The following is a 23,811-nucleotide window of genomic DNA, read 5'->3' on the forward strand; positions in this document are numbered from 1 at the left end:
GGAAAAAACCGTCCGCCTCCTACCCTTACCCCTAAAATCCAAATCCGTTCTGTGCAACCGCCACGTGTTCTAACCACAGCCAGTGCAGATAAATATCCATCCATAGTTCCTCTCTCCAAAAATCTTCCCCGACCTTATAGAATATGCGTTTCGCTCCCTGCGAAGCTGGGAACTCGGTACACTGACTCAGCGACTCAGCGAGTCGTTTCATGCTCTGGAAACCATGAACCCCAGAGCGCTTCTTTACTCCTTCTCTCCGAAACCCAACATCGTCCCGCCCGATATTTCGGCCACCAAGAGAAGTTTCGGCGCCGATAACCCGAGACACCAACCGTCGTTTCGGTTTCGCGTGCGGATTCGGAACCGTGAGCAGTACTGCTGTTTTTTACGCGTTTCGAGCGGCGGCGGCGGTAACCGGAGGAGCGGGAAAGTGTTTGCGGATGTTAAATCGGTGGATAAGTTCGAGAAGGGGTTGGACAAGGTCGTTGCGGGGAAGGAGGATTTGGAGGTGGAGTCCGCGGCGGAGGTTTCGTGGTTACAAGAGTTTCCGAAACGATGGGTGATTGTCGTTTTGTGCTTTTCTGCTTTCCTTCTCTGCAACATGGACAGAGTAAGCTTAAAGCTTGAAGCTTTAATGGTTATGCAATTTGGAAATGGTAATTAAAAATGGACAGAGAAAGTTAATTACAGCAGTAAAAAAGTAACTTTTTGTGAATTGTGGCAGGTAAATATGAGCATTGCAATACTACCCATGTCAGCAGAGTACAATTGGAACTCAGCAACTGTGGGTTTGATACAGTCTTCTTTCTTCTGGGGATACCTCCTCACTCAGGTTAATTACATTTATGCACTTCTTCTAGTTAGTAATTACATTACATTTTTTAAGTTTATATGTGATAGGGTCAATCGAGTTTAGTAGAGGGCATAGTACCCGCTCTATTGTACCCGAGTTTGTCAAATCATTTTTCCGTAGATTAGACTAGTTCAGAATATCGTGATTTTAAATAAAAATAAGTCAATTACCAAGTACTTTCCTTTTTGTCCCGTAACATTGATGACACATTCCTGATGTTCCATCAAAGATTCAAAAGTATAGCTTGTGAGAAACTTTTTGGTTTTTCTTTTAGTTACGTTAGAGGGAATCAAATTATGGACTTACCGTAATCTAATCTATTAATACGCCCTCCCTCAGGACTCAAACGCTTAGTGTTTTATCCTTCTTTTTTTTTTTTTTGGTTAACTTATGACTGTGAGTGGCAGATTGCTGGTGGAATATGGGCAGACACAGTAGGTGGTAAGCAAGTATTGGCATTTGGAGTCATTTGGTGGTCCATTGCTACTATTCTCACTCCTGTTGCCGCTAAAATTGGATTACCTTTCCTACTTGTTGTTCGTGCATTCATGGGGATTGGTGAGGTTGGTCTTCTATAATTTATCAGTAATCTGTAGGAAATTGGTTGTTTATCGATCACTATTTACTATGATTATTTGTTAACTTTTGCTAATACTAATCACTATGGTTATTCGTTAACTTTTACTAATTACTATTCACTTAGTCTGCTTCTCTTTTCAGGGTGTTGCTATGCCTGCAATGAATAATATACTGTCGAAATGGATTCCTGTAGCAGAGAGAAGTAGATCTTTGGCTCTGGTTTACAGTGGAATGTATCTTGGATCAGTCACCGGCTTGGCCTTTTCACCATTTCTAATACATCAGTTTGGATGGCCATCAGTCTTTTACTCCTTTGGTTCTCTGGGGACGGTCTGGTTCGCTCTATGGATAAGTAAGGTGAGTGACTTTTACCCCATCTCAGATTAGTATTTCTTTCTCAGGAAACATGTGACTTGCAACCTAAGGTACAACTTTTTGCTATAAGTTTGGTATTTATAAGTAATGTCATTGACTTTTTATTTTTTCTTTACTGATGTATAAGTTTTATATTTGATTTATTTTTCGTGTGGCTGTTGATGTAGGCGCACAGTTCACCTCTTGAGGATCCTGAACTGCGACCAGCGGAGAAGAAGCTTATTCTTGCGAGTAGTATTTCCAAGGAACCTGTTAAACAGATTCCTTGGAAATTAATTTTGTCAAAAGCACCTGTTTGGGCCCTGATAGTGTCTCACTTCTGCCACAATTGGGGAACATTTATTCTTCTCACATGGATGCCAACTTACTATAACCAAGCAAGTCATCATTTCTTGCATTTGTTACCCTAGTTTCATGCCGCATAGTTTTCCTTTTAGTATAAAAGTTAACTATCTTGTGGCTTTGTCAAAGTAGACGGTACTACAAAATGGGTTTAATGCTTGTTGCTGCGTAAGTGGCTAAGTGTTCAATCAGGCCTGAAATTGCAAGTTGAATACTGATTTTACCATTAATCCAACCATTAGGTACTGAAGTTCAATCTTACCGAATCAGGGCTATTCTGCGTCCTGCCCTGGCTAACAATGGCATTTTCTGCAAATCTTGGAGGGTGGATTGCAGACACTCTTGTCAGCAAGGGCTACTCTGTGACAAGGGTTCGGAAGGTATCATATTTCATCATCTTTTTTAATCTAAACCAAACATTATTTGGGGAACAGTTTTCCGAGATAGAAATCACATTTTCTAATTCAGCTGTCGCGTTACTAATCTATATCATCCATCGCAGATTATGCAAACAATTGGGTTTCTAGGCCCTGCTTTCTTCCTAACACAGTTGAGCCATATTAATTCTCCTGCAATGGCTGTTCTATGCATGGCATGCAGTCAGGTATGCTTCGTTTCAAAGCTTGGTACAATTGCTTAATATTTTTGTTGTTCATTCAATAATTAGCTATCATGTGCCTTATCTTGTTTTGTTTCTTTTGCTTAAATAGGGAACTGATGCATTCTCGCAATCTGGTCTATATTCAAACCATCAAGATATCGCTCCACGATATTCTGTAAGTATTGGTTTAGTTTCTGGTTTTGTCTTGCCCGTGCCAGTTTCTACTGTGTGTTAGAACCATAAATCAAATATCCACGGAGTTCCAACATAAGCCTATCAGTCAATTGGCAATTGTGTGCTATTTGGATTTGTAGTATTGTATCTCAGAGTGAAGAGTAGGAGAAAACTGCGGTTCTAATGATCTTTGTTCCTACTGTTTCTCAGGGGGTATTGCTTGGTATGTCAAATACAGCTGGAGTGCTGGCAGGCGTCTTTGGAACAGCATCCACTGGTTACATTTTACAACACGGTCAGTCTCCATTTATTGAAATTTTAGTTTGCATTTCACGCGTTAGCAGAAATCAAATTGCCCGAATTTGTTGGCCTTGAGGACATCAAGTTGTAATCCATTGGCAACAAGCTGATTCTAACACCCCTCCCTCTCCACATTGATATTTTTCAGGTTCTTGGGATGATGTATTCAAGGTTTCGGTAGGCCTTTACCTGGTCGGAACTGTTGTCTGGAATCTGTTCTCAACTGGCGAAAAGATCATAGATTAGTTCACAGATAACTTGATTCTTAATAATCGCCGGCACTTCATTCCTGAGCTTTTATAGTTCAGAGTTATATTGGAGGAGAGAGGTAGCAAAAATGCCAAGAAATTGAACTTGGAAGGAAAGCAGTGTCATTTTAGTGACAGTCTTGGACTTGCAGAAGAACTGTTACAAAGATTTTGACATGGAACTGGAAGCTTGAAATCGAAAGAGTGAGGTGCTAGCTAATTCTTCCCTGCCTGCAACATTTGAAGTTTCATAAACCGGCAGCATTTCATACAAATTTTTCATGAATGATGAATATACTAGTAAAATTAAATGATCCCCCAACACACAGCCATTTTCTGTAAATGTTGTATATTGTAATTTGTATGTACATGCATTTCCCATTAATATACCCTTTTTTACTACGAATGTGCTTCTAAAATTGCTAAAAGCACTTTTTTCAGAAGTACTTTTGGAACAAATCCTTAGTAACAATACAAGTGAGTTTTGAAAAAACACTTAAAGTGCTTCGTGCAGTGGTGTTTATTGCAGAAAACATTTCAAGTGTTATGGGAACCCAAAAATAATTTAACCAAAAACACTTAAAAGCACTTCCAATCAAAATGCGTGTTGGTATGGGCTTGTTTGATGTTTAAGATTGAAATCGAAAAGAGAGTTTACAATGTCCAAATTATGTTGAATGATTTGACCAACAAAAAATAAAATATGCCGAATGAGCGAAATGAAAAAGTGTGTCTAACTTGAAGGTGTCTCTCCTACAAGTTGGTTGGCTACAAACTGATTTGTTAATATTGACTTACGGAAACAAGTCTCGCTTCTATAAGATTTGTACTCAACAATCCGATTAACTATTATTGACACGTAATACACTTAGTTATACTATATCAAGATTATAAGTTGCGATAAATGTTTGTCAAAACAAGAAGAGAATGATTGGGTTGAGACATAAATCAAAACTTAAAACTAAAGTAATACGATCAATTTATCCTTGCACCTGAAATTTTGTGTTCAACTCTCCCTGCCTTGTATCCTTTGTGCAAACAAAAATATCACACTTATGCTACTTATTTAAAATGTTGAAACAATTTGCTAATCTAGTTTAGATATTACATGTATAGAATATGCTTAAAGAGTATTAATGATATTTTATTGATATTGATAAAAGTATTAGTTATAAAAACCCACATAAAATGGTATGGAATATAATTAACAATGTAAGGACATCATCAAATCTTCCAACTTAGGTGAGCAACCCTCACTCACCCATTCAACCCACCCACCCAATAAAAACCAACAACATTTGACAACATTATACATTTTAAAAGTAAAAACAAATTAAATGACTTCTGTATCCCCATCATCCCTGAGAGATTTTCAGTGTGTCTGAAACACGAATACATATGTCATACATCATCATACAAGTGAAAAGAAACTTTTTCTACTTGCATAATAATATATAATATATGGCTCCGTGTTTTCAGCATATTAAAAAATTTCTTCACACACATGCCAACAATCCCGAAAATACCTCTGCCTATGCTGAGGTGGCAGCCACATGACCTGGCCCAACACCTAGCTTACGTGGATGCAAATGCACCTGAAGCCCCTTCTTCATGAAGAGCGTGAGCGACATCTTCTGCTGGGCCCGGAAACCGGGAACTGGAGACAGCCGGTAACGCAAAAGCACGGCGGAAACCACCGATTTCATCTGCAGGTAAGCCAAGTCCTTCCCCAAACAAGTCCTCGGTCCACCATTGAACGCCACGAACTTGTAACCGTCCTTGGGCGGTTCGAACCGGTTCCCGTCGGCCGAGATCCACCTTTCCGGTTTAAACTCCATGCAATCCTCACCCCAAATGCTCTTCATCCTCCCCACCGAGTAAATCGAATACGTCACCGTCGAACCGGCCGGCACGAAAGTCCCGTCAGGCAGAACGTCGTCTTTCACGACGTATTTGAAATCCTCCGGCACGGAGGGGTATAGTCGTAAAGTCTCAGCCAGCGCTGCCTTCAAGTAAACCAATTTATCCGCCTCGTCGAACGCCAAGGGCTCCTCCGTCCATAGCCGCGGATCATCACCACGTGTCTGTTTCAGCACCTTCGAGATCTCGGCGATGATTTTCTCCTCGATGTGGGGATTTTCCATGATGAGGTGGAAGAACCAGCTGAGCGCAACCGACGACGTGTCGCGGCCGGCGAGGACGAAGTTAAGAGCGATGCGCTGGAGGACCGCGCTTGGGAATGGGTTGCCGTCGACGTCGCGCTTGTTCATGAAGCGGGAGATGAGGTCGTCGGACGGTGTCAACTTGCGGGCGGCGACGGCGTCGTTCATGTAGTCCCCAACGACTTTGAGGCTCTTCTCGAGCTGTCGCTCGGCGCCGAGACCGAAGAACTTCTGGATTCTCCATAGGAAAGCGGGGTAGAGGAGGCGCTGGAGGGTGGCTTCAGTGGCGTTGTCGAAAGCCTTTGCAAATGGGTTGTCGGGTAGATCCGGCGACAGCGTTTCCGGGTCCTTGCCTGGTGGGAAAATGTTAGTTTGAATATCGCCACATAATAACTATAATAACTACCATGCACAGTTTTACAAATTTACCTTTTTTGAACTTAGATTTAAATAATTTTGCATTTTGGTCCCGACAAGTTAAACATTTTCAATCTCATCTTATAGTTAGAAACATTTAGACCATTTGGTTAATTTGCCAAATTTTATCATTTCGATAAATTTGTCAAGCATGTAGATACAATTTTGAATATCAAAAGTATAAGGACCAGGATAATATTTACTGTAAACAGGGGGGAGAAAAGTGTAATTTAATTTATTTTTTTTAAATTACATTTTTAATAAATTTTGAGAGTTAATTTTGAACATTACCGAATGTGAGTCCACAAATGTTGTCGAATGTCAAGCGAAGCAGAAGGTCCTGCAAGTCCACCGCGATGTGATCTCTCTCCGCCTTATCCAAAATGCACCAAAGCCGGTTCCTGATCGTCCGGTTCACCCACCGAGCCATGGCCTGCCTCAACGTCCGTGTCGTGAACTCCAAAGCAGCCGTCTTCCTCTGTATCAGCCACGTCTCTCCGTCGCTGTTGAATATCCCTTCCCCCAAAAGGTCATGAAAAGCTGCCTGCCACGTCGGGCCCTTGGGATAATTATCGAACCGGGCACGGAGAATATGCTCGATGTTTTTAGGGTTGCTTGTCACGGTGTACAACCCTTGCTTGCGAGCCACGAAGGGGAGAGCAAGCGTGCATGTTTGGTAGGTGGCGGAACCGCCGGTGGCGCGGAGGTTGCTCGTGATCCAATCATGGATTTGCTTCCGATTTGAGTAGAGTAACGGAAGGCTGCCCACAACTGGCCAGACGCTCGGGCCGGTGAGTTTTCTAGCCAAGAGGTAGAACCAGAAGAGGTATACGGATGTGGCAGCAAATAGGGCGGAGAGAATCGGTAGGGTTTCCATTTTAGCTAGCTATATCAGTGTTGAGGTTATAGAATTGGGCGATCGAGCAGTATATACTAAGAGAAAAAGTGTGACGGGTGTATATATAAAGATTGATATAAATATTAATGGGAAGTTTTGTAGGAAGAGTTGTTGGGAAATTTGGGGCATTCGTACAAGTCGCTGCCCAATTGAACCTAATTAGAAAGGTTTAAATATTAATTTAAGGGGTTTATATTGTTAATCTGAGTAGGAGATATTTTTCAGTGTAACCGTCACACGAGGAGGTACACCACGTGTCCCTATAAAAATAGTGGGTTATGTGTGTTAAAAGATTAATAACTTAGAAATTAAAAATTTCCACCACTTGTATAAAAACACGTGGTGTACCATCCGTATTCCCGTCATAACTAAAAGTTTCTCTTTGAGTAGGTGGAGGGAAGATATTAGCTTATGGGGGGGGGGGGTTAATTATCCGAAGTAAAATGATTATTTACTGGTTAATTAGGTAGGGTTTTAATTAACTTGCTTTGAACTGTCTTAGTGTTGCTTTGGTGACTGGCCAAAAGCAAAAGCAATCGACATGTTAACGTACGCTACCATTGATTTTAGTATCATTTTCAACCCTCGTACGTGGCATTGTCTTACTATATGGTTAATTACTTAATTTCGAAAGATGATGCTTACATTGTAATTTAGAAAGATCACGCTTACAAATGGTAACTTAGAAAGATGATGCTGGCATGAAATGGGCCTTATAAACATGTTCTGGAAATGGGTGTGATATTCACACATTATATTTTATTTCTCACACACCTTTTTAATTTTTGGTCGTCGGATTAAATAAATTGAAAAAGATCAACATACATAAATTATCAAGGGATGTGTGAGAAGTAAAATAGGATGTGTATATAGCACACCCTTCTGGAAATATACTGTGTTTGATATAATTGAAAAGAAGAAGAAACTACTAAAAGAATTGAGATTTAAAACACAACTTTGTTCTTGCTACCCAATTTGCATCTTTTGACTTCTTGTTCAATTCGTTCTGTCATCTAATCTATGCAAACATGTGATTGTTACACTTTACATGTGTTAACTTGCTATAATACTATGAATGAAAGTTCAACCATAAAACCAATTAGCAATATAGGGAGTAACCCAACTTTTCATAAGCATGTTTAATATTTGAAGAACTTCTAACATATAAGAGACAATTATTCACAGCCTCACAATTAAATAGATGATTAAAGTTCAAGGCCTTACTAGCTAGCGTTCTTATAAAACACTAACAATGGTTAAAAGAACATAACATTTTCCCTATTATTAACCATCAAATTTCATCTAATGACTTGGTTAACATTCAAAATTAGGAGGTTAACTTAGAGGATATAATTAGAATTAATAATAGGACAAACATAAGGATATGTAGTGGTTCACTCATAAACGGAGCTACGTCCATTGTAGTTTATATATAATTGTATGAGGTTACAAATGTACATGAAATGGCTCAAAGCTTTCATTTGGCATGGAGAAACCAAAGAACAATAGGTTTTCCCCATCCAAGCAGTACTAGTACAAAAAATACTTGCGCGATGTAGCAAATTACGTTGCCCAAGGACATTTTGCGCAACGTTGACAACTAAGCGTCAAGTAAGGACATTTTGCGCGACGAATCTTCACCTTTGTCGCGCAATGGTGGAAAAAAAAGCCGTAAAAGTCTTGGTTTGGCTCCAAAATCTTGCCCGACTCACAAACCGCGTTGTGTAAACGGCCTTTGCACAACGTTTTGCTTCATCGTTGCACAAAGATTATCTGCGCGACACTCGCGCAAGTTTTTGGCACCAAACCAGACTTCAACCTCTTTTTTCCCAACATTGCGCAACGAAGGTACACTTTTGTTCTGCAAAACTGTTTGCTCGATGAAGGTCTTCGTTGCGTAAAACTGTGTGTATTAGTTTTTCCACATCTCTAAAGTGACGGTTGGATCATTGAATGGGTGATTTATCTTTGATCTTCATTAAAGGGAGTTCTAAATCCTATTTTTGCAAATTTTATTTTGTTGTTCAATTTTTTATCTTTATGTGGTATTTCATTTCTTTGCTTTGATGAATGCATTGTGTGTATTAGTTTTTGCAAACATAGAGGACAATGTTTCATTTAAATTTGGGGGTGGGCACTTTAATTTTTGTGTTTTCATTGCTTTTGTTTTAAGAATTGTTAAAAAACAATATATATATATATATATATATATTAGGTCTCAAGTGGGCATTACATTGGGGTCTGCTGCTCAAGCGTGATTTTTCTTCCACTTAAGGGGAAAGTAGTATGTGTTCTGTTGCTCCAGTGGCCACGTAGTCTGCTCAAGCGAAAAGTAGTATGTGTTATATTTTTGCGTGACGTACAAACCAATACGTCACTCAAAGGTTGTTTGCGCGATGTATCAACCAATGCGTCACGCAAAAGTTGTTTGCGCGACATATCAACTGCGTTTCACAAAGGGTTTTTATACTTTCAGTAAGTATAACATAAGATTTTGTAGTATCTACTAGTGTAAATATTTTAAATTGAAAATTGAGTTCATTCATTGTATTCATATAGGGTCAAAGAGTGTAGCTGTAAAAAATCATCAAAATCAAGTTAAAATAACCGTTAAATCGTGATTTTTTGTTTATAACTGTCGAAAAGTTTTGTCCCGTTACTTGACCTCTGAATGTTTGTTTTTTGTGATTTTTGGCATATGCGATCTCGAAGTATATACAAACAAGTTTGACGATTGGATCGTTGAACCTAGTTTTGTAGAATACATATCCCATCAAAACAATAGATTCACTAACACTTAGAGTTTATTTATATACTTTCATTAAGTATAATATAAAATCCACTAGTGTAAATATTTTAAATTCAAGATCTAATTTGTTCATTGTATTCATATAGGGATAAGGAGTGTAATTATAAAAATCATCAAAATCGGAGTTAAAATAACTGTTAAATCGTGATTATTCGTTTATAATCGTTGAAATTTTTTGTCTCGTTACTTGATCTTTGAATGTTTGTTTTTTTGCGATTTTTGGCGTATGTGATCTCGAAGTATATACAAACAAGTTTGACGGTTGGATCGTTGAAACTAGTTTCATAGAATACGTATCACATCAAAACAATAGCTAGATTCACTAACACTTAGAGTTTATTTATATTTTTATTAAGTATAACATAAGATTTTGTGGTATCCATTAGTGTAAATATTTTAAATTGAAGATTGAATTCGTTCATTGTATTCATATAAGGTCAATGAGTATAGCTATAAAAAGTCCTTTTGAGCGACGCAGGTGTTGTCGTAGCGCAAAATCATGTTATGTCTTCGTCGCACAAACCCTACTTTCACGGACTTTGCGCGACGGTTTGTGCGCGACAAAGATATTGTTGGGCTAATTTTCATGCAACGTTTTTTAACTTTGCGCGATGAAGGTACATGTGTCGCTCAAACTGTTTTTTGTACTAGTATGCCATCCCCTTCTGCCTTCTTTCCCTTATATAGACAAAACCCCCTCCCTACGGAAGGTCAATTGGTGGTCTCAAATACAGAGTCATGTGACCTCTCTCTGACCACCCAATAAATGTCTAACGAATAACAAATATCTAGTCTTGTTCAAGGGGACTTCATTCAATGATAGTTTATTTGTAGAGCGCTCTGGAGATGTGGTCCCCTGGAGAGGTGGTCATCTATAGATCACTTGGAGAGGTGGTCATTTGTAGAGCACCTAGAGAGGTGGTCTGGTGGTTTTAATAGATCAACTTGGAGAGGTGGTTGTCTGTAAAGCACTCTAGCAAGGTGGTCACCTATAGAGCGCCTTAGAGAGGTGGTCGTCTGTAGAGCGCCCTAGAGAGGTGGTCGTCTGTATAGCACTTAAAGAGGTGACCTAGTGGTCTCAATAGAGCAGCATGGAGTGGTGGTCTCAATAGAGCAGCATGGAGTGGTGATCTCGGTAGAGCACCTGGAAAGATGGTTGTCTGTAGAGTACCTGGAGTGGTTTTATCCCAGTCAAAGAGTCTTCTCTCACAATGGTGACATGGCAAGAGTGGGACTGTGTCCTTCCATAGATCCGCGTTAACAGACTTATAAAATGATTGTTGTTTTAGACAATTATTTTTATTTTTAAGATGGAAGGTGATTTCTTGTTTGCCCTTGCATTTGAGAAAAAACTTAACAGAGTTGACGAAAATGATCACTAGAGTTATATGAGTCCTAACTTGATGACCAAAATCTAATTAATATTTGAGTTCACAGACCAAATACAACGGATACTATTATTCAAGAACTATTGCTACATAATTACATAATTAAAGCCAAAAAGAAAAGATTAAAAGAAAGTTTTTAATCAAACCCCTTCACTAATGACTATAAAGACACTTATACGCTACTTCGACTACAACTTTTACTTGAGAATTAGGTAATGTACTTGGAAATTGGTTTCTAGACTTCTACTTGTGTGCATGCCAACTCTCTGAAAATTGTAAGCTCACACAAGTAAGGTTATGGCTATCCATTTTCCATGGTGGTTGGGGACCATATATACTGATGAATGTAATTCCTAATTACTTGGGTTGTACACAATACTCAAAAACACTTTCTTGGAATATGTATGCATATCAAAGAGAGCAAGTAATTCAGAAGCTTCCACAGAATCGATCTAAATACATGCATGGAAATTATGGTCGATTTCCTTGGCATTCTTGCAAGCTCAGCAAATCTCTGTGAATGTGAGAGTAAAGGGTGGGTGGAGTCGGTTGACCCGATTTAGAAAACAGGGAAAACGAAATCTAAAACATCTGTGTTTTCTAAGTGAGACAACTAGCTGACACCTAAGAGATGAAGCTCAGTTGACTCTCTTTTGATCTGAAATATTACAAGTACTTAAAAGAAAAGATGGAGCTTTGCATAGAACAAATTGTCACGTTTTCCCTTTCTTTACGACACTGGCACCAATCCATGCTGCGTAGTTCGTCTAAACCTCACGTTTCACTGCAAAATTGTACTGCAAGTTAAGGAAATTCTATGCATGGTGAACTTTTGTCAAATAGGGTTGGTTGGTTTTTGGTTTTTGGTTTTGCTCACGCCAATCCACACGACAAGGGCTTCCTCAATGCCCATAGTTTTACACACATATGGATATGATTTTCTTATTCACACCGTTCCCCATGGGAAAGGGTTATTGGCGGTAGCCACTCACGCTAATCTTCACGGCAAGGGCATCTTCATTGCCCATTGTCGAACTCACACAACAGGCTAGGGGACGGACTTCTTTAGCACAGGTATATAATTATTGTGGGGTTCTGTGTCAATAATACAATGTCATGAGGAGGAAAAATCATTACATATGACATTGTATTAATATTGACACGAGACACTACTATAGTGGTGTACCCATAATAGGTAAGTCGTCTTTGCATGCTATGGCTTCTTCACTGCCTATTTATTAGCTTGGCTTCACTCACTGTTTTAGAAATCTCCGCCTAGCACCTAGGTGACACTAAATTGTTGATCACCGTCTCAATTAATCCATGGAAGTTTGTAAATTTAAAAATGACGCCTAGACCTGCTTAGGCGCCCACCTAACCCGCCCAAACCCGCCTAGGTTGCGATTCTCATTTAGACATAAAACAAATATCTTTCATTTTGCATTTTATTTATTTCAATAAATTGTAAGAGACTTGTTAAATACTTAGATGAACACAAATTATATGCTTGTTGCTCGTGTTTTCATTATGTTCTAAATACTTTATAATCTATTTTGCAACTTTTGTATCTCAATGAAATTATGTACTTTATAAGTATAACCATACACTTATTTATACGATATATAACAAATTTACTTAAATCCTCCTAGTCAGCCTAGGCCCTGCCTAGGCGCTAGGTCCCAACCTGCCGCTCGACTAGCGTCTAGGGTCATTTAGAACCTTTGTCTCATCTAGTTATTTGTCATGCCATTATCGGAACCCAAGTTAAATCTACTCTGACACTTGGGCATGTTCGACTGCAGCTTCTAGAGAAGGTTGAACGAGTTCACCATTGTGTGGCATTTCAAGTTGCTAATACAGGTTATGTGTAAAATTATCTCCATATAGCCTTGTATAAGTGTTCCCCATACTTGACGTTCGGAGTACGGGAATCTCTATCGCTGTATTATATGTGAGCGGGCGCGAAGACACTAGCAAGTTACTAGGTGTCTCACATCGTCTTGGTTTGCAAACATGAAGTTAGGTGCAACCTACATCTCCATTGTAAGACTTGTTTTGAGTTGGGCGCGACCCAAAGAAAATACCACCTTACTATGTGCCTGTGTGGACCATAGGTGTGACATGCTTAATGCATTTTTTATAATTCTTTTCTAAAAATCAGCATAGAATCATATTGGCGTAAAAGTTCTCTCAATTTCTCGATTCAACTTCCACTCTTTCTCTCTTTTTTTCCACTTTTCTTCTCGTTGTTATCGTCGATCACACCTTATATGCATCTCTCTCCCACATAAATTATAAGGTCTCGTTTGATGCTAAGATGGAATTAGCTATGCAGAAAATTTATCCCTTTAATTTCTATAAAAATCTTGGAAGACCGGATATAATTTAGTTTTTTTTCATAATCGACTGCTTTCAACTTGAAAATTTTTTAGAAGTTAACATTCATTTATTTCTTTAACATATTAATTCTAATAAGTTATTTAGTTTTATTCAATCTTGGACATCAAACAATGCCAAAAATGTCAGCAATCATATGGAACACAAATTCCAATCCTCTTTGGGCTTTGTTTTCCTAGTTTGTTAAACGTTAAGCTCCAATAGACCTAGTTGGCTAACCATCTCCACTTGCCCCTTTTAAAACTCTAGTCTCAACTAACTGCAGGTTATGGTACTGGCACGTGTCCTATTCAAATCCGTGTAACTGATGAGAGATTTTTCAATATGACTGAAACACAGGATGATACACCACGTGTCACTATACAAATGATGAGATATGTGTGTTAAAAAGTTAATAACTTATAAAATACAATTTTCATCATTTATATGAAAACACATAATGTACTATTCGTGTTCCGATCACAATAAAAAAAATTTCGTAGAACTATCCCTCATCTTACAAAATACCCTTTATTTATTTTTCCTCCTTGTAGAATTTACAGACAGCAGCAAAAATATTGGCCAAAAATATTAGAGGAATGAGGATAAGACACTTGTGGAGAGCTTGTGCTACAAACACATCCATTCAAATCTAAGTCACCATACAAAATCCATCCAGCGGCTCACATTCACTGAAAAAAAAGTGAGGAGGATACATTATCCTACTCACTTTGCTTCCCTCCTCTTATTCACTCCCAACTATTCCAAACTTTCATACCATTTTCCTCTAGAGACTCAAACAAGCTTAACATGGCTTCCTTGACAATGGTCTTTCCTCCGGTGGTGACTGGCAGAGCAACCGGCCAAGTGTACGCTGCAACGGAGGCCAAGGGAGGAAGCAAACAAGAGAAGGGTCCGTTTGATTGGATTCTCGGAGGGCTAGCAAAGGAGGACCAGCTGCTGGAGGTTGATCCAATCCTGAAGAAGGTTGAGGACAAGAATGGTTCCGTCAGCGGCGGCAAGGGCACTGTGGCTGTGCCGCCGAAGAAGAAGCAGGGTGGCTTTGGAGGCCTTTTTGCCAAGAAGGACTGATCATTTCAGGCAGTATTCTGTGTCTAATTTGCTTTCTGTACTCATTGATCATTGTGAAACATGTTAAGCATGTTAAATTCTTCACCTGTCTCTGCATCTAAAGATCTTCATTTTAATATCCATTTTTGATCAGCTGGTAGATAATATATATGATATATTTTGGAAATTAGAATAAATTGTGGCAAATGGGGTTATGATCTGTTGATGTTTTCCTTGTGAGAAATGATTTTCACACACCTTTTTTCTCTCTCTACTTTAATTATGACATGTAGAGTACCGCTTCAATATCCGGTATTTGGAAAGATCTCTCCAAATCATGTGATAAGAAAAAACCAAACATTCTAATCCCACACCACCAAAGTGGTGAAGATTAGTAGAATGCTTTAGGAGATAAACTTTAGTGGGGTCGCCTGACCAACCATGTGGTCAAACCACTCTCACAAGCGAACGAGCCTCTTGTATTTGAATACCATTTGGCCCGCGTAAGTGCAACTCTCAATGCACGGATCTCACGCCTTGTGACAGCACTGGACTGGTATACTTATTTGATGACTTCACAAACCCTAGAGCTTCTGTAATCGTCTTCCTTTCTTTGTTTTCCGAAGGACGTTCGAACTTGATTTTCACCGATGACACCTTAGATCCGATGATAAGTTTTCTCTGTTCTTTAAAAGGAATCGCTAACAAAAAAATTTGACCTCTACGAGAACTTAATTAGTCAAAATTAGAAAAATTAGCAGCTTGTTAGCATCTAATAGACTAATTCATTGCATCAGTAGGCAACAAACAACAACAACCAAGCCTTATTCCACTAAGTTTTATTCCACTAAGTGGGTCGGCGGTATGAATTCTAGAACACCACTGTTCTCAGGTTTGCATCACCAGGCAATGCTTGGAAATTTTGCATTATACCATAATTAAGGACACCAAATTACAAACGATAACCATATGCATAGCAGCATAGGCATAGCTCTCCAATTTTATGCATCAAACTTCTGTACAATACCATGAACTTTGTTTTTCGAGTTTCTTTTGTTACAAACTAGGAGTCGATTTATATAAGAACGGTAGTTGGAACAGAAATTCATCGTAAATCCAAGGAGAATGTTTGGCTATAGAAGTTGACCTTGAAAGAGAACAAGAGTTGATGAACTCAATGCAATCACTGCCCTAATTTGCTCACATAAGGGATAACTGAACCAAATAGATACATTTGTGTTGGATTTCATTTGCGAATTTTACGACAAATACAAAAACGATGGAGAGTGTTTCGAAACCAGCCTGCAACATGACTCGGTTGCAATCCTAACAAGGCATGGACAGTTGATCGCACTGTTAGGGATGAACTGAGATGAAACCTCCTCATAGGTTAATCTGGGGGCCGAAAATGTGTTAACAAAAACAGCACTTTATCTGTCTCGTCACTCGGCTGCATCAGAACTCTCATCTGCTGCCGTCCCTGCAATCCAAAATCGAAAAACGAAACCAAATCAACAAGAGGAAATTCCAAGAAAAGATCATCACCATCCTATACAACGTTTTCCTCTCCGTAAAAGTACACAGAAAACCCATGACTGGTTCGATGTAAAAATGTGAGTAATGTTTGATACAAACTTGTTTCCGTAATCTAATCACCCATCATTTTGCTACACGTCCCAGCTTGCAAGAATCAATAAATATGAGTTTGATAAAGAGAAACCGCATTGCCCCCTGCACCCGAAATCCTGTATTCGATTCCCCCCTCCATTAACATCGCACCTGAAATCCTGTATTTGATAAATAAACAACCACACTGCACCTTGTCCCCGAGTTTCTATGTTCGTCTCCCCCCTCCCTAATATCGGTTATAAGGAACAGAAAAACCACATTGCCCGCAAACTTGTTATCCTCCACGTCCGAAATTTGGAATCAAATTAACCGCGGCATTGCTAACAATATGCATACATGTGTTGTGTTCTTATGCTCAATTCAAAAAATTGCAATCAATACTAAAAGACTGCAGCAAAAACTAGTTCTACAAATGCAGATAAACGAAACAAACCCGAATCAAATCATATCAAACCAGCTTCAAAAAATGGCGTAAGAGACTTAACCTTCAACTTCAACTCCTCCTTCTTCTTCCTCCTCCTCCTCCTCGTCCTCTGTCTCGCCGTCGTAATCAACCCCGTACCTTGCATTCAGATAATCCACAATCTCCGGCGTCATGATCAGCTTATCCGCATTCAAAATATCAAACAAATTCAAAGTCCTCCGCGTCAGCGTCTTCAAAGTCCCAATATTTCTGCTCGAAAGCCTCACATTGTTCGCCACCTCCGTCACCAGAAACGTCGTCTTCTCCTTCGGGTCCGAACCCCACCTCTTCATTGCCGCTATAAACTCTGCCGTCTTCGGCTTCTCAAGCCTCTCGAACTCGTCGCTGAAATCCTCCACCTATCGTGTTCTCCGCGGCGCTCGCCACCCCCGTCGAAATCGCCAGCCGCTTCTCCTTCCGATTGATCTTGATGCTCCAATCCCTGGGCTTGGGTCCGAACACAACCCCACCGCCCGGTCGTAGCGGGTAAGGTTTTCTCCCTCCTCCGCTGACCTCTGCGTGGGTGAGGGTGGATGCTGTGCCGCGGCGCTTGTTCTGGAGGTCCGTGATGATGGCGCGGTGACGACGGCGCCCGCGGTGTGGCGGAGTGCGTACTTGAGGTCGAGGAAAGTTTACCCAACTTTTTCGCCGGTGAAGGAGAGGACTGGGAGGGTGGCGAGCTCGGCGGAGACGGAGAGGGGTTTAGAGATTTTGAGAGAATTGTTGGGTGCGAGGGCAGAGAGGGGTTTGTGGGAGGAGGAGGGGAGGAAGATTGAGGAGTTGAAGAAGGAGAGCGATAAGTGCGCTGCGGAGGTCGCCATTGTTGGAGAGCTCAAGCTCGAGTGAGAGAGTTTATGACTGGTGTTGAAATTTGCTATCCACTACCACTGCGCCCACTGCCTATCCGTTGGGCGCCAGGCGCGTCTTTGTATAAACGACGTGTCGTGGATTTTCACATAATGTTATACGACCTTGCGCTTTTCCTCGACTATATGATGGTATTGCATGCATGTGGGCTTGGGTGTTCTTGGGCCGGTCCACTTAAAAATCCAATCGTGCTTGGGCTGACCCGCTTGTACCTTAACTGAGTAAAGCAGTTACCCATACTTGACCCGAAAATAAAAAAAGCAGTTACCCGTACAAGTAAAGTTTTATATTCGATTTTCCTGCTCTATATAACAATTTAGTTTAGTTGTGGTTTTACAGAAGAATTTACATTGAACAAGTTCATCATCACATGGTGTTCCAATCAAATGTATCGTGTAAGTTTCTCTATTTGTTATAAATTATAATACATTATTGAACTGAATTGTTGAGAGATTTTTTAGTATGCCAGGACACATGTCAGTACACCAAATATTATAATTCAAATAGTTGAAAATTTTATTTTTAAGCTTCACCAATTATATTATTATACCTATTGTATCGGGTTGTTGTTTCTGACATAATAAAAAATCTCTCTGAACTGTGACGATAATTTCGTGAGTTGCCATGATTTTGAGCTTTTGTCCGGCCTTTCAAAACCGGCTTAGTTCGCCAGAAAACAATGGGCCATAACACCACCTCAGTAAAACAATGGCCCACGACCCATTCGCCTCGCTCTCCTTCTGATGACGCGTCCCTACCCAACTTCAAACAAAATTCAACTTCCTTGGCCACTTCGCAGTTCGGTTTCTGCACACAGCCAAAAGCTACAACAACCTTTTGGATTTATCTTTCTACGATTTATCCATTCTGGTGAGAAAGTAAAAAAGTTTCTGCGTTCACACCCAGTCGGTGGTTCGCCCCTTGAATTCATACTTTCTCTCGTTAAAAGAACTGGAATTTTGAGAAATTGGAAATGGCGACCGACACCAATTCCCAAATCTATCACGAGCGGCAGAAGCTACAGTTTTGCCTCTTGCACTCGCTCAACAATCTTTTCCAGGTACCCTTTTCACAACCCATCTCTCTCGTTCCCTCTCTTTAATCTACTTCATGTTTGAATTTTGTTTTTATTAGGAGAAAGGTAATAGAAGAATACCGACTAATTATTTCTGCCCAAAACGATCATTCTGCTTTAATTTTATGATTTTAGACAACCTTAATTTGTATTTTTCGGTTTTAATTTGCTTATTTGATTTGAGTATTAAGTGGGTTTGATGTTAATTATCGAAAAAATGTATGTAGAACAGAAAAACGATGCATTTACTCGATCAAGCCTGAATGAGATTGCTGAAAAACTTATGCTTGAAGAACCCAACAAGGAAAAATGGACACCCTTTTCTGTGCTCTTTAAACCCCATCATAATTCACTCACTGGAAACTATGACATAAATGTGCTAATTGCTGCTTTAGAAGACAAGGGGAAGAATGTGGTTTGGCATGATCGGCGTAATGGGGCATCTTCAATTGATCTAGATGGGCCTGAAGATGCTAATTTGATGGGTATTCTGCTTAATGTTCCTGTTAGAATGTTTGCCGGGTTGTGGAAAAGTAGACATTGGGTAACGTTGAGGAAGATTGGTGGGGTTTGGTACAATTTGGATAGCGAACTTGTTGCTCCTGAGGTCTTTGAAGATGCTGAAAAGGTTAGAGAATTCTTGGATTACATGATTGGACATGGTGGAGAAGTTTTGCTTGTTATGAATAATAAATAGTAATTTTCTTTTTACTTGAGTCAAAACATCCTTTTACTTGAATCAAAGTAATCTGATAGGATGTTCAAATAACTCTATATAAACTCTGCTTGTAACAAACTCAATTTACATTCAGCTTAGAGAAGAAACAGTTTTGTTTCTTTTTCGTTTTCAGTTTGTTCCTATGCCCTGTGTGTATTCTGCTTCAGTGCTTAAGATTATTGAGGAGATGTTGGAATTAACAGGATGATGCATTGGGTGGTAAGGATGCTACTAAATGATTTATGTGCTTGCATATCTGGTCTTGAAAGGGATTCTCCATTAATCTTGACGCGTTTGGTGGCTTCTGAGTTGATTTTTTCTGAGGTGAAATGTTAGTAGTTAAGGGCAATGTTCTCTTAGTAAACATCTGGATACTCATAGAAAAGATTGAGTTTGGTTTCATATGAATGTGGATCATATGCTTGACATAGTATGAGATATTTTTGCACAACATTTTGTGCGAATTTGATCAAGAAATTGATTTCAAGTTGTCGCTAATCAGTATCGTTTGATACTTGACTAATGATATGTCTGACAGGGAAAGTTTGGATGGATTGATTGTGCTTTTTCCAAGTTTTGTTGACCACTTTCTTGCTCTATAGAAAATATAACTTAGTTTTGGATCTGTGACCGTTTGTTAACCATTTTGTTTTTAATTTCCATTTTTTGGTTAGAGATAGAGGCTAAATACAGGGGAGAAAGGCGGATACAGGAAATTGGTGGAAGGGATGCGCAAGAAATGTATACAGAATGGTACATAATATAAAAATTAGAAACAATTATAGATCTCACTTTCAAGTTTTTGTTTTAGATATTCTGTTTCATTTCTCTCCCCCACCGTTCTTCGCCCCTTTTCCCTTCATATCCTTCCGCTCGTCCTAGCACAAACAACGAAACTAAAACTTGTTGGGTTTTTTAGCCATGATGAGTTGTCGTAAGTTTATTAGGAATTATTGTCTTAAGTGGATTAAATTGTCTTAAGTCTATTAGAGGTCGCACTTGGTGCGATGGCAAGTGCCTTCGCCCATGAGCGGTAGGTCTCGGGTTCGAGACTTGGGAGCAGCCTCTCCATAAAATGGGGGTAAAGCTAGCCGACATTCACCTTTCCCAGACCCTGCGTAAAGCGGGAACCTTGTGCACTGGGTACGACCTTTAATTGAATTAGTTTTTTTCCAATTGAAGTGATTTTTCCAATCGGAGTTGGTTTCTCGGAGGAGGAGTTATAACTGGGTTCCAATTAGGATTAGTATTCCTTACTGAAGAATACCTTTATTATATCTATATAAAGAAGCTTTGCACGAGTTTTGAATTGGAGCAAACTAATAAGTTGTATACCACTTAAGAAGTTAGAGTGAGAGAATATTGTAAGGGCAAAGTGTGCGAGAGAAAATAGAAAAGAAAAGGATACGAGTGTATTTTTTGTTCTTGTTTTTTCAAGTTTTTCGTCAAGTCTTAATCTTAGAAGTTTGGCAAGATTATTCTTTGTACTCATTATTGATATAGAGAAAGTAGAGGTTTGAATGTACTAAGATAACATCGAAAGATGAACAGCACTCAAGTTTTAAAACCCCGTTGAAATCATAACATAACATGCACTAGCTCTCTAGATCATCAACTTGTCATTAAACAAACTATCTTATGGTGCCCATACCATTCCGTTTTAGTTTTGTTGTGGATATTGCGTTTAAGAATGGAAAAAACAAAACAAACTCGGACAACCGAAAACAAAATAACCAAGACAGATCACACTAAGAATTAACGTGGTTCATCTATATTCTCTATATCAATAATGAGTACAAAGAATAATCTTGCCAAACCTCTTAAGATAAAGACTTGACAGAATACTTGAAAAAACAAGAACAAAAAATACACTCTTATCCTTTTCTTTTCTCTCACACACATTGCCCTTACAATATTCTCTCACTCTAACTTCTTGAGTGGTATACAACTTATTATTTTACTCCAATTCAAAACTCGTGCAAAGCTTCTTTATATAGATATAATAAAGATATTCTTCAATAAGGAATACTAATCCTAATTGGAACCTAGTTATAAATCATTCTCTAAGAAACCAACTCCGATTGGAAAAATCACTTCAATTGGAAAAAAACTAATTCAATTACGAAAACAATTTAATCCACTTAAGACAATAATTTCTAATAGACTTAAGACAACTCATCATAGCTAAAAAACCCAACAAGTTTTAGTTTCGTTGTTTGTGATAAGATGAGTGGGAGGATATGAAGGGAAAAGGGGTGAAGAACGGTGGATGGAGAGTGTTGGGAGAGAGAAATGAAAGAGAATATCTAAAACAAAAACTTGAAAGTAAAAATTATAATTGTTTCTAATTTTTATATTATTTACCATTCCGTGTACATTCTTGCGCATCTCTTCCACCAATTTCCTGTATTTGCCTTTCTCCCCTGTATTTAACCTCTATCTCTAACCAAAAAATGAAAACTAAAAACGAAATGGTTAACAAACGGTCCCAAATCCAAAACTAAGTTCTATTTTCTACAGAGCAAGAAAGTGGTTAACAAAACTTGGAAAAAGCACAATCAATCCATCCAAACTTTCCCTTTCAAACGTAGCATCAAACGATACTGATTAGCGACAACTTGAAATCAATTTCCTGATCAAAATTTGTGCAAAAATATCTCATACTATGTCAAGCACATGATCCATATTCATTTGAAACCAAACTCAATCTTTTCTAATGAGTATCCAGATGTCTACTAAGAGAACATTGCCCTTAACTACTAACATTTCACCTCAAAAGCCACCAAACGCGTCAAGATTAATGGAGAATCCTTTCCAAGACCAGATATGCAAGCACATAAATCATTTAGTAGCATCCTTACCACCCAATGCATTATCCTACTAATTCCAACATCTCCTCAATAATGTTAAGCACTGAAACAGAATACACACAGGAACAAACTGAAAACGAAAAAGAAACAAAACAGTTTCTTCTTACAAGCAGAGTTTATATACAGTCATTTGAAAATCCTATCAGATTACTTTGATTCAAGTAAAAGAAAATTACTATTTATTATTCATAACAAGCAAAACTTCTCCACCATGTCCAATCATGTAATCCAAGAATTCTCTAACCTTTTCAGCATCTTCAAAGGCCGCAGGAGCAACAAGATCGCTATCCAAATTGTACCAAACCCCACCAATCTTCCTCAACGTTACCCAATGCCTACTTTTCCACAATCCGGCAAACATTCTAACCGGAACATTAAGCAGAATACCCATCAAATTAGCATCTTCAGGCCCGTCTAGATCAATCTTAGACGCCCCATTACGCCGATCGTGCCAAACCACATTCTTCCCCTTGTCTTCTAAAGCAGCAATTAGCACATTTATGTCATAGTTTCCAGTGAGTGAATTATGATGGGGTTTAAAGAGCACAGAAAAGGGTGTCCATTTTTCCTTGTTGGGTTCTTCAACCACAAGTTTTTCAGCAACCTCATTCAGGCTTGATCGAGTAAATGCATCTTTTGTCTGTTCAACAAACATTTTTTCGATAATTAGCATCAAACCCACCTAATACTCAAATCAAATAAGCAAATTAAAACCGAAAAATACACATTAAGGTTGTCTAAAATCATAAAATTAAAGCAGAATGATCATTTTGGGCAGAAATAATTAGTGGGTAATCTTCTAGTACCTTTCTCCTAATAAAAACAAAATTCAAACGAGAAGTAGATTAAAGAGAGGGAAAGAGAGATGGGTTTTGAAAGGGTTACCTGGAAAAGATTGTTGAGCGAGTGCAAGAGGCAAAACTGTAGCTTCTGCCGCTCGTGGTAGACTTGGGAGCTGCTGTCGGTCGACATTTCCAATTTCTCAAAATTCCAGTTCTTTTACTGAGAGAACGTATGAATCCAAAAGGCGAATCACCGACTGGGTGTGAAAGGCAGAAACTTTTTACGATTTGAGGAACCAGAGTGAATGATTTGAAGAAAGACAAATCCAAAAGCTTTGGCTGTGCAGAAACTGTTCTCCGAGGTGGACAAGGAAGTTGAAATCTGTTTGAAGTTAGGTAACGCGTCATGAGAAGGAGAGTGGGGCGAATGGGTCGTGGCCCTCCTGGCCCATTGTTTTACTGAGGTGGTGTTATGGCCCATTGTTTTCTGGCGAACTAAGGCGGTTTTGAAAGACCGTACAAAAGTTGAGGATAAATTTTTCAATGTGCCGGTAATGTAGTCCGATACATTAAATATAATAATACAATTGATCGAAACCTTAAAAGAAAACTTTAACCAATTATATTATGACATTTAATGTAGCAGACAGTGTTCCGACACTTTGAAAAATCTCTCCATATAAAAAAAAAAAAAAAAACTTACACACAATAATACAGCATTTGATCGGGAACCACATGATGGTGAAGTTATTCCATGTAAATTCTTCTCTAAAACCACAACTAAACTAAATTGTTATATAGCAAAGGAAATTCA

The 23,811-nt window shown here is 39.0% G+C and overlaps 5 protein-coding genes and 1 pseudogene across 5 annotated transcripts; 3 read left to right on the forward strand and 3 right to left on the reverse strand.

Annotated features, from left to right (window-relative positions):
* LOC103422687 (sodium-dependent phosphate transport protein 1, chloroplastic) lies at positions 1-3,878 on the forward strand. The gene is made up of 10 exons (XM_017328784.3): positions 1-610; positions 725-832; positions 1,261-1,416; positions 1,574-1,789; positions 1,975-2,184; positions 2,392-2,529; positions 2,652-2,753; positions 2,860-2,925; positions 3,135-3,219; positions 3,373-3,878. The coding sequence occupies exons 1-10, from the start codon at positions 224-226 to the stop codon at positions 3,468-3,470; spliced, it is 1,566 nt and encodes a 521-aa protein (XP_017184273.3). The 5' UTR covers positions 1-223; the 3' UTR covers positions 3,471-3,878.
* Positions 3,879-4,590: 712 nt separating this feature from the next.
* Positions 4,591-6,996, reverse strand: LOC103422686 (cytochrome P450 86A1-like). The gene is made up of 2 exons (XM_008360749.4): positions 6,343-6,996; positions 4,591-5,987 (listed from the first exon to the last, which is right to left on the reverse strand). The coding sequence occupies exons 1-2, from the start codon at positions 6,926-6,928 to the stop codon at positions 5,005-5,007; spliced, it is 1,569 nt and encodes a 522-aa protein (XP_008358971.1). The 5' UTR covers positions 6,929-6,996; the 3' UTR covers positions 4,591-5,004.
* A 7,209-nt stretch (positions 6,997-14,205) lies between these two features.
* On the forward strand, positions 14,206-14,813 carry LOC103422684 (uncharacterized). The gene has a single exon (XM_029088271.2). It carries the CDS (start codon positions 14,333-14,335, stop codon positions 14,612-14,614), a length of 282 nt encoding a protein of 93 aa, XP_028944104.1. The 5' UTR covers positions 14,206-14,332; the 3' UTR covers positions 14,615-14,813.
* A 992-nt stretch (positions 14,814-15,805) lies between these two features.
* On the reverse strand, positions 15,806-17,579 carry LOC103447431 (large ribosomal subunit protein uL4c-like; annotated as a pseudogene).
* Positions 17,580-18,318: 739 nt separating this feature from the next.
* Positions 18,319-19,477, forward strand: LOC103447432 (josephin-like protein). Its single transcript, XM_008386617.4, has 2 exons — positions 18,319-18,612; positions 18,860-19,477. Exons 1-2 carry the CDS (start codon positions 18,526-18,528, stop codon positions 19,322-19,324), a joined length of 552 nt encoding a protein of 183 aa, XP_008384839.2. The 5' UTR covers positions 18,319-18,525; the 3' UTR covers positions 19,325-19,477.
* A 2,695-nt stretch (positions 19,478-22,172) lies between these two features.
* Positions 22,173-23,462, reverse strand: LOC103422682 (josephin-like protein). The gene is made up of 2 exons (XM_008360747.4): positions 23,101-23,462; positions 22,173-22,855 (listed from the first exon to the last, which is right to left on the reverse strand). The coding sequence occupies exons 1-2, from the start codon at positions 23,185-23,187 to the stop codon at positions 22,391-22,393; spliced, it is 552 nt and encodes a 183-aa protein (XP_008358969.2). The 5' UTR covers positions 23,188-23,462; the 3' UTR covers positions 22,173-22,390.
* Between the last annotated feature and the right edge of the window lie 349 nt (positions 23,463-23,811).

The sequence above is a fragment of the Malus domestica genome, chromosome 11, assembly GCF_042453785.1.
Source record: "Malus domestica chromosome 11, GDT2T_hap1".
Taxonomy (NCBI): domain Eukaryota; kingdom Viridiplantae; phylum Streptophyta; class Magnoliopsida; order Rosales; family Rosaceae; genus Malus; species Malus domestica.